A 13,678-nucleotide genomic window follows, 5' to 3' on the forward strand; every position below is an offset into this window, starting at 1 on the left:
TGAAAATATTTTTGTTAGTCTTGAAGGTGCTACTGGACTCTTGCCCTTTTTGACTACTGCAAACAGACTAACACGGCTACCCACAGAAAATATTTTCGTTAGCCTTTAAGGTGCTACTGGACTCTTGCCCTTTTTGACTACTGCAAGCAGCAGGAAAAGAGGAAGACCCAACAAGAGATGGATTGACTCAATAAAGGAAGCCACAGCCTTCAATTTGCAAGATCTGAGCAAGGCTGCCAAAGACAGGACATTTTGGAGGACTTTCATTCATAGGGTCGCCATGAGTCGGAAGCGACTTGACGGCACTTAACACACACACAAACAGACTAACACGGCCCCCCGCTGTGAATTATTATTTTTTTATAACAGAGAACTTTTAATTGAAAAATATTAACGCATCATGGGTTTATAACTTTGTGTCGCGGCCCTTCATTTAGTCCTCGCGGACCCCCGGTTGGGAACCCGTGCTTGCAGGGACGCACATGGTTGCGGCGGGGGCGAAGGGAGCGCCCAGCTGCACCCCTCCCCGGACTCCCCCGCCGCCCGGAGCGAGAGCAGCCCTCGCCCACCCTTTCCGGCGCGCCGGCCTCTCCTCCTCCTCCTCCTCCTCCTCCGCTGCGGAGCCAGGCGGGGCCTGGCGCAGCAGCCGGCGGTGCAGCGGCAGCGGCGGCCGGGCCATGGAGGAGGCTTCGGCGGGCGCGGCGTCGAGCGCTCCCCGCCGGCTGGCCCTGGAGCAGGTGTACCGGCTGGCCGGGGCGCTGGGCTCGGAGCTGCAGCGCCTGTCGGAGGTGTGCGGGCCGGGCGCGGTGGCCGGCGTGGTGCCGCAGGTGGTGTGCCTGCTGGAGCTGCTGGAGGCGCTGGCGGCCGGCGCAGGCACCCCCCGCAAGCCGCCGCCGCCGCAGGTGAAGGCCGGCCAGGTGATCGCGGGCCGGGCAGGGAGGGAGGCCGTCTGGCGCGTGGCCGGAGGGGACTCCCGATGGGGGGCGGCGGGGGGGGGGGTCCCCCGCTCGGGAGGGAGGTCTTTCTTATTTTTTTCATTTTTTTTTCCATTTTCTTGATTTAAAACGTCAACATATGTTGACATTTCTCCAACGCTTCTCCAATGTTCAAGAAGGCTCATCATACTGCCAAGTCAAAGCATGTTGCAACGTTAACCCCCAATTGACTTCCCCCTCTCCCTCTCCCATCTAAAAATAAATTGTCGAATCTTTTGCGAACGGAACTAATCCCAATACTGGGAGGGAGGTCTTTCCGGGGGGTGGGGGCCTTTGCCGAGCCCCCCCCGGCCTTCCCTCCCGGGGCGGCTCTTCTCTTCTCCGCCGCTGCTCTGGACGGCGCGGGGTTCTCGCCGGCGCCGCGAAGCCGAACAGACTCGAGCGCTCGGCTGAATAGGACTAGAACATATTAGTTAAAACATACTTTGTATTAATCTTAAACTAGGTGTTGATTTCATAAAGTTAGATATGATAAGAATAGGTGAAATAAAAATATATATATTGGGATTAGTTCCGTTAGCAAACGTTTATACAATTTATTTTTAGACGGAAGAGGGAGAGGGGGAAGTCATTATATTGTTAATGACTTGTTTTTTTTTTACTATTATTATTATTTTTAGTAGTGGATATTGTTTTTATGTTGTTAATGACTTGTTTTTTTTTACTATTATTATTATTTTTAGTAGTGGATATTGTTTTTATGTTGTTAATGACTTGTCTTTTTTTACTATTATTATTATTTTTAGTAGTGGATATTGTTTTTATGTTAATGACTTGTCTTTTTTTACTATTATTATTATTTTTAGTAGTGGATATTGTTTTTATGTTAATTACTTGTCTTTTTTTACTATTATTATTATTTTTAGTAGTGGATATTGTTTTTATGTTGTTATGTTAACTGTAGAAAATAAAAAAAATGTTGTTTTTAAAAAACTTGGGCGTTCGGGCTGGAAAGCTCCCCCCGACCCCCCCCCGCCTCGGTCAGATGGGACGTCCCCGCGGCGGACGCGAAGACCGGCGGTCGGTCTCATTTGGCAGCTGCCGAGGGGGTGATGCAACGCGGCGGGGCTGGCGGGGTTCTGCGGCGGGGGACGCGCTGGGGAGAAGGCCCCCGATAGGGTTGCCGGGTCCCTCTTCGCCGCCGGCGGGAGGTTTTGGGGGCGGAGCCTGAGGAGGGCGGGTTTGGGGGAGGGGAGGGACTCCAATGCCATAGAGTCCAATTGCCCCAATGGCCTTTTTCCCCAGGGGGACTGATCTCTTTCGGCTGGAGGTCAGTTGTAATAGCAGGAGATCTCCAGCCGCTACCTGGAGGTTAGCACAGGAGCGAAGTGTATACAAAGTGCAAAAAACTTTATAAGCTACCAAAACAGCATAACAATACAGCTGTACATCACTGTATACACTATTAAGCTGAAACATACAAGCGAAGACAAACGACGTGACTGTGCAAGGTGGAAAAAAGTGTCAAAATGACACAGCTAATGTTCATAGAGTCTCTCTCAATTGTAGGAGAAGTGGTATCCAAAGGATTTTCAGCGAGGTTCCCAATGAGGAACAATTGAGAGAGACTTCTAGGGTCAGTTCAGGCTTGATTTTGAGAGAGACTCTATGAACATTAGCAATTGAGAACATTAACAATTGAGAGAGACTCTATGAACATTAGCTGTGTCATTTTGACACTTTTTTCCACCTTGTACAGTCACATTGTTTGTCTTAGCTTGTATGTTTCACCTTTATAGTGTATATAGTGTGTATAGCTGTATTGTTATGCCATTTTGGTAGCTTATAAAGTTTTTTGCACTTTGTATACACTTCGCTCCTGTACTGAGTTCCTCAACTTCCCGATATTAGTACAGTGGTGTCTATTTCTCCCCCGCTACCTGGAGTTTGGCAACCCTAGCCCCAGAGCAGCCGCAGTGCCTTTTCTCTTTGCCTCTCCACCCACCCCCCGCTCTTTTAGGAGTCCTTCACGCCCCGCAACTCCTTCAGCCTGGGATTCTCTCTCTTCGCCCCTCTCCGTCAAGTGGTGGGTGGTGGGGGTGGCTTCGAACAGGCATCATTCTGCGACATGGGGAAGGTGTGTGCATCGGTGCATGTCCTGTATCACTGCAAGGTGTCACGTGCCCCTACGTAGAAGGGAAAGGGAGTTGTTGTTGGTGAATGTCTGCATCTGTGCATGCGGCGGGGCTGGGTCGGGCCAGGCAGGTCTTAGAATCATAGAGTTGGAAGGGACCACCAGGGCCATCTAGTCCACCCCCCTTCACAATGCAGGAAATTCACAACTACCTTTCCCTCACATCCCCGTGACCCCCTACTCTATGCCCAGAAGATGGCCAAGATGCCCTCTTCAAAGACTTCTGCTGGCTCTGGGGGAGTCTAGGTACCCCGGGGGAAGGACTTTGTGCCTGTTTAATTCCCCCCCCCCCATAGTAATACACATGAACCTGCTTTATACTGAAGTTGACTGTCAGCCCATCAGAGTCACTGTTGTCTACTCTGACTGGCAGCAGCTCTCCAGGGTCCCAATCAGAGGTCTGTCACATCACCTGTTACCCAGTCATTTTAGCTGGCGGTGTCGGGGATTGAACTTGGGACCTTTTGCATGGCAGGCAGAGGCTCTACCGCTGAGCCACTGGCTCCTCCATTCCTGGCCTGGCCCATCAATGGTTTCCGCTCTTGTCCTCGGCCTGGTCCAGTGTGATGCTTCTGCTGTGGGTGAAGGCAGGGCAGTGTCAGGCTCAGACGTGTGTCTCTAGCATCCCATTAAGTAAACTCACCCAGGCAGGTAGTCCTGAAGCAGTAATACTTTATTAGGAGCAAAAGACAGATAAAAGAACTGACTGCTTGCACACAGGTAAGGCTAGTAATGGTGAAACATTGGTAGATTACATGTTTAAAAGCATTACAGGCTATGATGGTAAACATGGCTAAGCATCCCCGAGATAAGCTATTCCCAGGACAGGCAGACTAAACATCAGTGCAGTTGTGGGAGAAAGGAAGAGTGAAATTGTACACAGAGTTTACAGGCATGGGAACCAAGGACTTGGTGTGTAGCCAGAAGCTGTCTGCTCGTGTCAAGAGCCTTTACCCCTGCTAGCTGCAAAGGCCTGACAGGCAGGAGGAGAACCGCGCAGGCCTGCTCCGACCTTGATGGGAGGTCTCTTTGCTTCCTCTTTCCCACAGGATGGGGAGCAGGCCCAGACCCTCTCGGAAGGCCAGAAGAGAGAGCACCTGCTGCAGATGCGCCTGGCCCAGGTGGAAGAGGAGAACCAGAAGCTCTTGGCCCAGCTGGCTGGGGGCCAGTCCCTGGCAGGTGAGAGAGGCTTATTTCTTTAGAAAATCTTTGTGCCCCTCCCCTCCCCCCAGACCTGCTCAAGGTAGACCACAAGGTGAAAAACATACCATGTCGGGCTGTGGTGTGAGAATTTGATCCATTCTTCAGGTGGTAAGCCTTTTCCAACCGCTTGTGCAGTAGTGTGGCCCCTCTTGGTGTAGCGTGATGTAGAGGTTAGGAACGGCAAACTCTTAATCCGGTGAGCAGGGTTGGTTCCCCCACTCCTACACATGAAGCCTGCTGGGTGACCTTGGGCTAGTCACAGTTCTCTTCGAGCTCTTTCGGCCTCACCTACCTCACAAGGTGTCTGTTGTGGGGAGAGAAAGGGAAGGCGATTGTAAGTTGGTTCGATTCTCCTTAAAAATGGTAGAGAAAATCAGCATATAAAAACCAACTCTTTTTCTTCTCCACCTCCTCCTCCTCTTTGAGGTATCTCACAGGGTAAGGGGGAATGCCAGCCCATCCTGTAACCATTCAAAATGGAAAGTCTGCATCAGGCAAGAAAGTTCCGGGGGCGGCGGGGGTCTGCTGATTTTTCTATTCATAAATTAACTTGTTGGGGGGGAAAGAGGAAGGAAGAACCAGACCTGAAGGGGGGCTTTCTGGCTGAGAAACATGACTTCATCATTGTGGTGTTTGGACTGTGGTTGCGTAGATGTTGCTCTGGGGTAATGCTCGTTGACCGCCTTGGGAAGCCCCAGTGAGCGTGTCTCTTGCATGCAGGTTTCAGAGTTCCTTTTTAACGGCAGCAATATACAGGTTGGATTTTTGCTGTGCTTTTGCAGGCCTTAGAATGGCAAGAAACAGTAAAGCGCCAACAAGGCATAGCTAAACTGTGGAACTCCCTGCCCCAGGATGTGATGATGGCTGCCAACTTGGAAGGCTTTAAGAGGGGAGTGGACATGCTGATGGAGGATAGGGCTATCCATGGCTACTAGTCAAAATGGATACTAGTCCTGATGCATACCTATTCTCTCCAGGATCAGAGGAGCATGCCTATTTATTAGGTGCTGTGGAACACAGGCAGGATGGTGCTGCTGCAGTCGTCTTCTTCGGGGGCTTCCTAGAGGCACCTGGTTGGCTGCTGTGTGAACAGACTGCTGGACTTGATGGGCCTTGGTCTGATCCAGCAGGCTTTTCTTATGTTCTTAAGGCTGACTCGCACTCGCTGCAAGGCCTGTCAGCCTTGCAAGCTGTGCTGTTGCTCCGTTGCTACTGGATTGCACGTCTTGCCTTGATCTTTTTTTTAAAAAGCAAATTGGCTGGCTCAGCGACTGGTAGTTCTCGTCATTCAACACACGCACACCCAGTGCAAGTAAAGTGACTTCCTTGAATGGGTGTGTGCGGCAGACAGCAGGTCGTCTAGGGCAGCTGCTCCCTCGGGTGAAAATGTGCTGAAGTCATCATCTGAATTTTAATTAACATGTATACGTGCTTGACCTGGCCAAGGCTGGCCCAATCTGGTCAGATCCAGGAAGCTAAGGAGGGGCGGCCCTGGTTGGGACTGGGGCGGGAGGCCACCAAGGAAGCCCAGGGTTGCTATGCAGAGGCAGGCGATGGCGAACCGACTCTGAACGTCTCTTGAAAACCCTACAGCAGGGGTGTCGGACTCAATTGTTACAAGGGCCGGATAGGACATAAATGTCACTTGGTCAGGCTGGGCCATGCCTCGCCAGCCCAGATCGAGCGTGAGGGCCAGCGTGGTGTAGTGGTTAAGAGTGATGGAGCGGTGGACTGTGGTCTGAAGGGGTTTGATTCCCCCACTCCTCCACATGAGCGGTGGAGGGTAATCTGGTGAACTGGATTTGTTTCCCCACTCCTACACACGAAGCCTGCTGGGTGACCTTGGGCTAGTCACAGCTCTCTTAGAGCTCTCTCAGCCCCACCTACCTCACAGGGTGTCTGTTGTGGGGAGGGGAAGGGAAGGTGATTGTAAGCCGATTTGATTCATCCTTAAGTGGTAGAGAAAGTCGGCATATCAAAACCAACTCCTTCATCTTCATCATTGAGAGTGGGTGGGGTGGTGGCTTCTTTGGCTGGCTCACGGGCCGGATAAGAGCTCTCAAGGGGCCAGATCCGGCCCGCGAGCTGTGTGTTTGACACCCCTGCCCTACAGGGTCGCCATAAGTCAGCTGCGACTTGAGGGCACCATACACCACCATACTTGCATAGTTGTTATTCTGACAGTGACAAGGGGGGAAAATGGCAGAAGGGAACCGGAAGAGCCCGTGATGCGGGCAAGGGGGAAGAAGAAGATGAAGTTGGTTTTTATATGCCGACTTTCTCTACTACTTAACAAAGATTAAAACCGGCTTGCGATCACCTTCCCTTCCCCTCCCCACAACAGACACCCTGTGAGGTAGTTGGGGCTGGGAGAGCTCGAAGAGAGCTGTGACTAGCCCAAGTTCACCCAGCTGGCTTCATGTGTAGGAGTGGGGAAACCAACCCAGTTCATCGGATTAGCCTCCGCCGCTCATGTGGAGGAGTGGGGAATCAAACCCGGTTCTCCAGATTAGAGTCCACTGCTCTTAACCAATACACCACGCTGGCTGATGAAGATGGGCCCCCTCGGAGCTGCTGGGATGCCCTGGCTCGAGAACCAGGGAGCCTTGCACGAGGCTGTGCCCTATTTGGTTTCAGACCAGACCACACGCCAAGAGAGAGAAGTGATGCTGCGACTCAAGGAGGTGGTGGACAAGCAGAGGGATGAGATCCGGGCTCAGGCCCACGAGATCCTCGGCCAGAGCCGCGATGTGGAGGCGGTAAGGCTGCTCAGGGGTGGCCGGGTGGAGGAACAGCGGAGGCCCAGCCGGCTTTGCGTGGTGCCGAGCGTGGCTTCGGGTCTGGTTCTTAGCTGCAGGAACAGCTCGGCCGCTTCATGGCCGTGAACGAGGAGCTGCGTCACAAGCTGGCCGTTGTCCAGGCGCAGCTGAAGAAGGCCCTGGAGGAGAAGGAGGGCCTGGAGAACAGGCTGCTAGAGGCCAGCCGGGAAGTCGACAGGATGAACAAGCCTTGGGGGAGAAGAGAGCCGTCTGGGCCTGGCCTGGTAATGTGTCCCCCTTCCCAGTTTCCCTTGAGAGGTGGACCGTCTGTGTGCCATCCCGGGGCCTCTGTGGCACAGACGTTCCAGGGGTTGTGGTTGCGATCTGGGGCTTTAGCACTTGGCACACTGAGTGTCTTGTGTTGGGCATAAAGTTCCTGGATTTTATGGCTGCAAGAGACCCCACAATGCCTGACACAATCTCATAAGCCAGTGGCCTTTTGCGGGAGGGTGATGGTGGGAGGTTTTCAGGAACGTTGGAGTTCCTTTCTCTCTGTTTGCAAAAACATTTGCATCTGGAGAGCCAGCGTGGTGTAGTGGTTAAGAGCGGTGGTTTGGAGTGGTGGACTCTGATCTGGATAACCAGGTTTGATCCCCCACTCCTACGCATGAGCCGCGGACGCTAATCCGGTGAACTGGATTTGTTTCCCCACTCCTACACACGAAGCCAGCTGGGCGACCTTGGGCTAGTCACAGCTCTCTTAGAGCTCTCTCAGCCCCACCTACCTCACAGGGTGTCTGTTGTGGGGAGGGGAAGGGAAAGTGATTGTAAGCCGGTTTGATTCTTCCTTACGTGGTAGAGAAAGTCGGCATATGAAAACCAACTCTTCTTCCTCTTTCTTCTCCCTCCTCTTCTTCTCTCTCTTCTTCCTCTTCTTCCTCCTCCTCCTCTTCTTCCTCTTCTTCTTCGTTCAGAGCTTGCCTCTCTTGCCTATTCTAGCCTGGAGCCTTCTATGGTCCAGGCCTGGACCTCTGCAGAGGTCTCCTATGGGGCTGGGCTCACAGCCTGGGCCACCTTGGATCTCTTCTCTTCCCCCCTTCCCCAGGACAAGGGTGCAGCAGCAGTGCCACCTAGCGAGGAGCCCCCTTGCAGACCCCAGGGGGGGAGATGCTTCTCCAAGGAAGAACTTCAGGAGATCCTTCAAGAGCGCAATGAGCTCAAGACCAGCCTGTTCTTGGTGCGGGAGGAGCTGGCCTATTACCAGCGGTCAGTCAGGACAGAGAAGGGCAGTAGCGAGCAGTGGGCATGTGGGGAGGGTGATCTAGGTGGGATTGGTCTCCCTGCTTGTCCCTCGCAGGTGAATTTTAGAAGAGGGTGACGGGGCAGGCCTTTGGGTCCAAAATGCCTGGGCGGCATCTAACGCTGTTCTGCTTAGGAATCCCTTGGACTCTAGAATTAAGTACCCCAAAGGTCAAAAAAATATAAATAAGGCCACCTTATTTCCTGATTACTACTCCAGACTGTATAAATACTTCTTAACTATGAGATATTGACAATTGTATTTATGGCTGCAATATTACATCCCCTCATTTAAGAGGGCTGCTTACACAAGGAGTAGTGTTCCTTGTTGATGGAAGTCTAAAACAGAGGAAGAAGTGTTGCGGTTTTATATTTTAAATGTTGTTTTGCAATAACAACGCACGCATAGTCATAAAGATTTTTTATATATTTATGTATATGTTTGAGTCTTAGACCACTGAAGAAGGCTGTATGGCTGAAATGTGTACGGTCAGAGTATAATTGTGTTATTTTATGTCTTGTGTGTGTGTGTGTGTGTGTGTAAAGTGCCTTCAAGTCGCAGCCGACTTATGATGACCCCTTTTGGGGTTTTCATAGCAAGAGACTAACAGAGGTGGTTTTGTCAGTGCCTTCCTCTGCACAGCAGCCCCTGGTATTCCTTGGTGGTCTCCCATCCAGATACTAACCAGGGCTGACCCTGCTTAGCTTCTGAGATCTGATGAGATCAGGCTAGCCTGGGCCGTCCAGGTCAGGGCTATTTTATGTCTCACTGTGCTATATAAGTATGTCAATATGGTAAGCTGTTGCAATACCCTATATGTTATATGTGGTATTAGATTTTATCCTGAAATAAATGTATACATATTTTGTACTTGCATAATTTTTAGAGTGTATAACCTTGGGTCTTGGATTTTTACTTTTATTTATATTTTCTTGACCTTTTGGGTACTTAATTCTGGTGTTTAGGGTTAAGTTTCCCCCCCCCCCCCATTTGTTGTGGGTGTCCCTTGGACTCAAGCCTATTACAGGGATACAGAGCATGGCTGAATTGGTACTATTGGAGAAAAGTGGGATAAGAATAATGTAAATAAACGCACCCATGCTGGAACTGCGCTTCTGCAAGAGAGATGTGCCCTCTCTCACCTTTGGCCAAACCAGGAACGTCAAGGTTTCCTCTGCCCAGACTCTCTTTAGACAAAATGGACAGCAGAAGCGTGCTCCACCTTGGAGAAAGACCTTTGCTCCTGTCATTGCCAACAGGGGACTTTCCCGTCCAGCTCTCACCAGGAAGCAACTTGACCCACCGGTTCTAGGCAGGAGTTTCTTTTTACAATCCATATTTGACGACAAGCCCACTGGGTCAAAAGGCCTTTGCTGCAGGTGGCTCCCTGCCTCAGATAAAGGCACAGATGATTTGGCAATGAACTATCAGAAAGCGAAGCGAAGAATTTTGGGAGCTTCCTTTAGTAGATCTCTGTTGCAAGGCCCCCTGGACCAATGGTATTAAAAGTCAAGAAGGGGTTGGGGGATCTCTCACCTGGCACTGAGCTTTCAGGTGGGATTTCCAAGATGTTTGTGGTGTGGGGAGGACTCTCCCCCTGGGCAGGGGTGGCTCAGTTCTTGCCACTTCCTGTTCAGGGTTCCTTTGCTACGCACTCCTCCTGTTTCCCCAGATATTTGTCTCTCCTTGGTCTGGTGTCTCCACCTTAGAACATAATTTCCCTTCTGGATCAGGCTAACAGTCCAGCATCCTCTTCCCAGCAGTGGCCATCCAGATGCTTTTGGGAAGCTCGCAAGCAGTTCATGAAGGTGACGGCCACCCTGCCTTGTCAAAACAGATAAAAGGAAGTGTTTCTTCACACAACACATAGTTAAATTGTGGAACTCCCTGCCCCAGGATGTGATGACTGCCAACTTGGAAGCCTTTAAGAGGGGAGTGGACATGTTTATGGAGGAGGGGGCTATTCATGGCTACTAGCCAAAATGGATACTACTCATGGTGCATACCTATTCTCTCCAGGATCAGATGAACATGCCTATTATATTAGGTGCTTTGGAACACAGGCAGGACAATGCTGCTGCAGTCGTCTTGTTTGTGGGCTTCCTAGAGGCACTTGGATGGCCACTGTGTGAACAGACTGCTGGATTTGATGGGCCTGGGTCTGATCCAGCATGGCCTTTCTTATGTTGTCCCTGGATTCTGGGGATTTTAGGCTGCCTCTGAATGGGGTAGCTCTATTTGACTTGGAGCCATCAAAGTACCTCATAAACTTGTCTCCAGCTGTTTAAGACAATAACCATTGCTGCATCTTGTGGCAGTGAGTTCCCTAGTCTGCCCCAGAGTTCTTTCTCCCCAGTTTCAGCTGGAGATGGGTACATGCAAGACATACTTGGCTGTGGCTCTTTTGAAACAGTGTGTGTGTGGGGGGGTGTAGGAGCAGAGAGAAATGAACAAGCAATCCTCCTTTCCCCCAACTTACCTTGAGAATGGGCTGTCCCTTCCCTCCTCCCTCAGCGAGCTGCTTAGCAATGAGCGAATCCCCAGTCTCCTCCTGGCTGCCATGCAATCGGCCATCCGGAAGCAGCACAAGAAGGTCCGGGCCAAGATGCTGGGGACAGCAGAGGAGCCAGGGAGCAGGTGAGTCTGCCCTGCCTCCCCCTGCTGCAGCAGAGGACCTCGTGGGGGCTGACTCTGGTGTACGTTTGGGAGCTGAGCCAGATGCTCTTTGCCCTGGAGGTGCAAACGGTCACTGGGAGCAGAGGCCAGAGAGGGTGGGCTGAGGCATGCTCTCTGGGCAGCGCAGTGGGTGGTTCTTGGGAGACCGCCTGCCCGCTGTTTGGAAGGTTCCTTTCCTGGCCTCCCTTCTTGCGTGTGTCAAGCACCGTCAAGTCGGCAATCCCCAGCAAGGGGCTTTCAAGGCAAGTGAGAAGTGGAGTTGGTTTGCCATTGCCGTCCTCTGCAGAGTCTTCCTTGGTGGTCCCCATCCAAGTACCGGCCCTGCTTAGCTTCTGAGATCTGACGAGAGTGGGCTATACTATACCATTCCACATTCCAATGACCCATTGTTGGTGGTGGAAAGTGCCATCAAGTCTCAGTTGACTTATGGGGATCCCGGCAAGGGGCTTCCAAGGCAAGTGAGAAGCAGAGTACTGCAGTCCAAAGCTCTGCTCACGACCTGAGTTCGATCCCGATGGGAGTCAGTTTCAGGTAGCCGGCTCAAGGTGGACTCAGCCTTCCATCCTTCCAAGGTCAGTCAAATGAGTACCCAGCTTGCTGGGGGTAAAGGGAAGATGAGTGGGGAAGACAATGGCAAACCTTTTTAATAGATTAGTAGACGGTAGCGGGACACAGTATCAGGTTATGAAAATTTTTATTAATTATACTCGTAAGCCAGCAAGGTTATCTTGATTTTATAACCATGTAAATTTGTATGTAAACTGAAGTACTGCAGTCCAAGCTCTGCTCACAACCTGAGTTCGATCCCAACAGAAGTGGGTTTCAGGTAGCCGGCTCAAGGTCGACTCAGCCTTCCATCCTTCCGAGGTCTGTCAAATGAGGACCCAGCTTGCTGGGGATAAAGGGAAGATTCTGGCAAACCACCCTGTAAACAAAAGTCTGCCTAGTAAACGTCAGGATGTGATGGATGGATCAGGAATGACCCGGTGCTTGTACAGGGGACCTTTTACCTTTTTAAACTTGTATGACAATGTATTTAGTTTTTTTAAATACTAGTATTTGTATTGCTAATTTTCCCCCTTTCTTCCCTGATTTTTGTACCTTTTCCCCTTCCTAATAAATAATAAAAGATTATTTTAAAAAATCTTAACAGTTCTGCTGCAGGCCAATTTGGCATCCGTCTGAAACTACTTTCTGTGGAGTAAAAGAAACTGTTAATCTCAAAGTTGATTCTCTGAGGAGGGAAGGTGACCATCCTAGTTAGCCTTCCGGGAAGCCTTCACCGGGCCCAGCAATGTGTAGCGCACTGCTGGGTAGCACATGCTTTGCAGGGGGTCTTTTTTATTTTTGCTCTGCCGCCCCCTCCCCAGTTTATGCACGCCTCTCTTTGATGGGCTTTCTTTCTGGCCTCTTGTACTGCAGCGACGAAGAGGAGGATGGAGGAGTGTGGCTGGCTACACCAGACTCTGACACGGTGGATGGCCCCGTGGCCCCTTCCAGGATCAAGAGCTTGTAAGTCTCGACCTATGAGCATCCCACCAAGGATTCGCTAGCCCAGATAGGGACTGGTAGGGGGGTGGCTGCCTGGGCTGGCTTGCAGGCCGGATAAGAGCCCTCAAGGGGCTGGATCTGGCCCATGGGCCGTATGTTTGACACCCCTGCCTTAGAGCTTCAGAACTACAGTTTCTGAGGAGCTGCTCTCAACAGTATGTGGTATAGCTACGCACAGGGTGAAGGGGGGGCGGGCGGTTCTTCCAAGTGGACTTTTACCTGTAGGGCTGTTTGTTCTTTCTTTCTGGAATTCTACTTTAACACATTGGATTTGAGGCATAAAATATTTAAAACATACAGAGTAAACAATCATAGATCTAAATTACATAATTGCAAAGTTTAACACTAACTTCAACATATTGTTTAAAATTGGACTGTCACCCAGAGAAGAAAGCCCACATACCATTATCATTGCTCATCAAAAGGAGGACGTACCTGCCGGAGGATTACCGAAAACTTGAATTAACAGCAATTGCACGGCCTTTAAGTGCTGCTGAAAGAGATTTTGGCAGCAGCCCAAATAGGCCACCTGTTGCTTCTAGGGGGGAAAAATATTAAAGAGATGATAGACATAGGAACAGGCAGGAGATGTTACTAGGAAAGGAATAGATAACAAGAGAGCTGTAAAATTCTCCTTCTCTTCCCCCTCTCTGCAGTTTTGGCCTGTGGTATCTCAGCAGCAGCACCCGAGACAGCTCCACTGAAGCCTGCCCCGCAGCCTGGGAGATGGTTGATCCGCAGGAGGTTGGCTCGGAGGAGGAAGAGAAGGCAGTGGAGGAGAGGAAAGCGGCCTGAATGGAAGCTCACCCCTGCCCTGAACCAGATTGTCGGGGGCCCTGTCTGGGCTGAGGATACAGAAAAGCGGCTCCAAGCGGTCAGCCTCCTGGACACCACCGATGCCTCCACCATCCCAGCAGCTGCTTTAGTCCCGGAGAGGAAAGCCTGCAGGCGGCAGGGAAGAGAAGCTATCCGAGAGACTAAGGGCCACGTTGTCCTTCTTAAATCCCATGCAGCACACACTTGAGCCCATGGCTCACCCTGCCAGGGGGCCTGCGGTAGG

At 51.2% G+C, this 13,678-nt stretch overlaps 1 protein-coding gene across 1 annotated transcript; it reads left to right on the forward strand.

The window, feature by feature from the left end:
• Nucleotides 1–482: 482 nt before the first annotated feature.
• Nucleotides 483–13,413, forward strand: RILP (Rab interacting lysosomal protein). Its single transcript, XM_056864996.1, has 8 exons — nt 483–944; nt 4,179–4,308; nt 6,970–7,091; nt 7,184–7,375; nt 8,197–8,357; nt 10,906–11,028; nt 12,490–12,579; nt 13,275–13,413. The coding sequence occupies exons 1-8, from the start codon at nt 483–485 to the stop codon at nt 13,411–13,413; spliced, it is 1,419 nt and encodes a 472-aa protein (XP_056720974.1).
• Nucleotides 13,414–13,678: the final 265 nt, after the last annotated feature.

This window comes from Euleptes europaea, chromosome 19 (genome assembly GCF_029931775.1).
Source record: "Euleptes europaea isolate rEulEur1 chromosome 19, rEulEur1.hap1, whole genome shotgun sequence".
NCBI lineage: Eukaryota > Metazoa > Chordata > Lepidosauria > Squamata > Sphaerodactylidae > Euleptes > Euleptes europaea.

Excerpts from the sequence above, each read along its gene's own strand:
- RILP (XM_056864996.1), top strand. The coding sequence starts at position 483 with ATGGTTGCGGCGGGGGCGAAGGGAGCGCCCAGCTGCACCCCTCCCCGG. Across the intron at positions 11,029-12,489 it reads GCAGAGGAGCCAGGGAGCAG|CGACGAAGAGGAGGATGGAG; the intron begins GTGAGTCTGCCC and ends CTTGTACTGCAG. Across the intron at positions 12,580-13,274 it reads CCTTCCAGGATCAAGAGCTT|TTTTGGCCTGTGGTATCTCA; the intron begins GTAAGTCTCGAC and ends CCCTCTCTGCAG.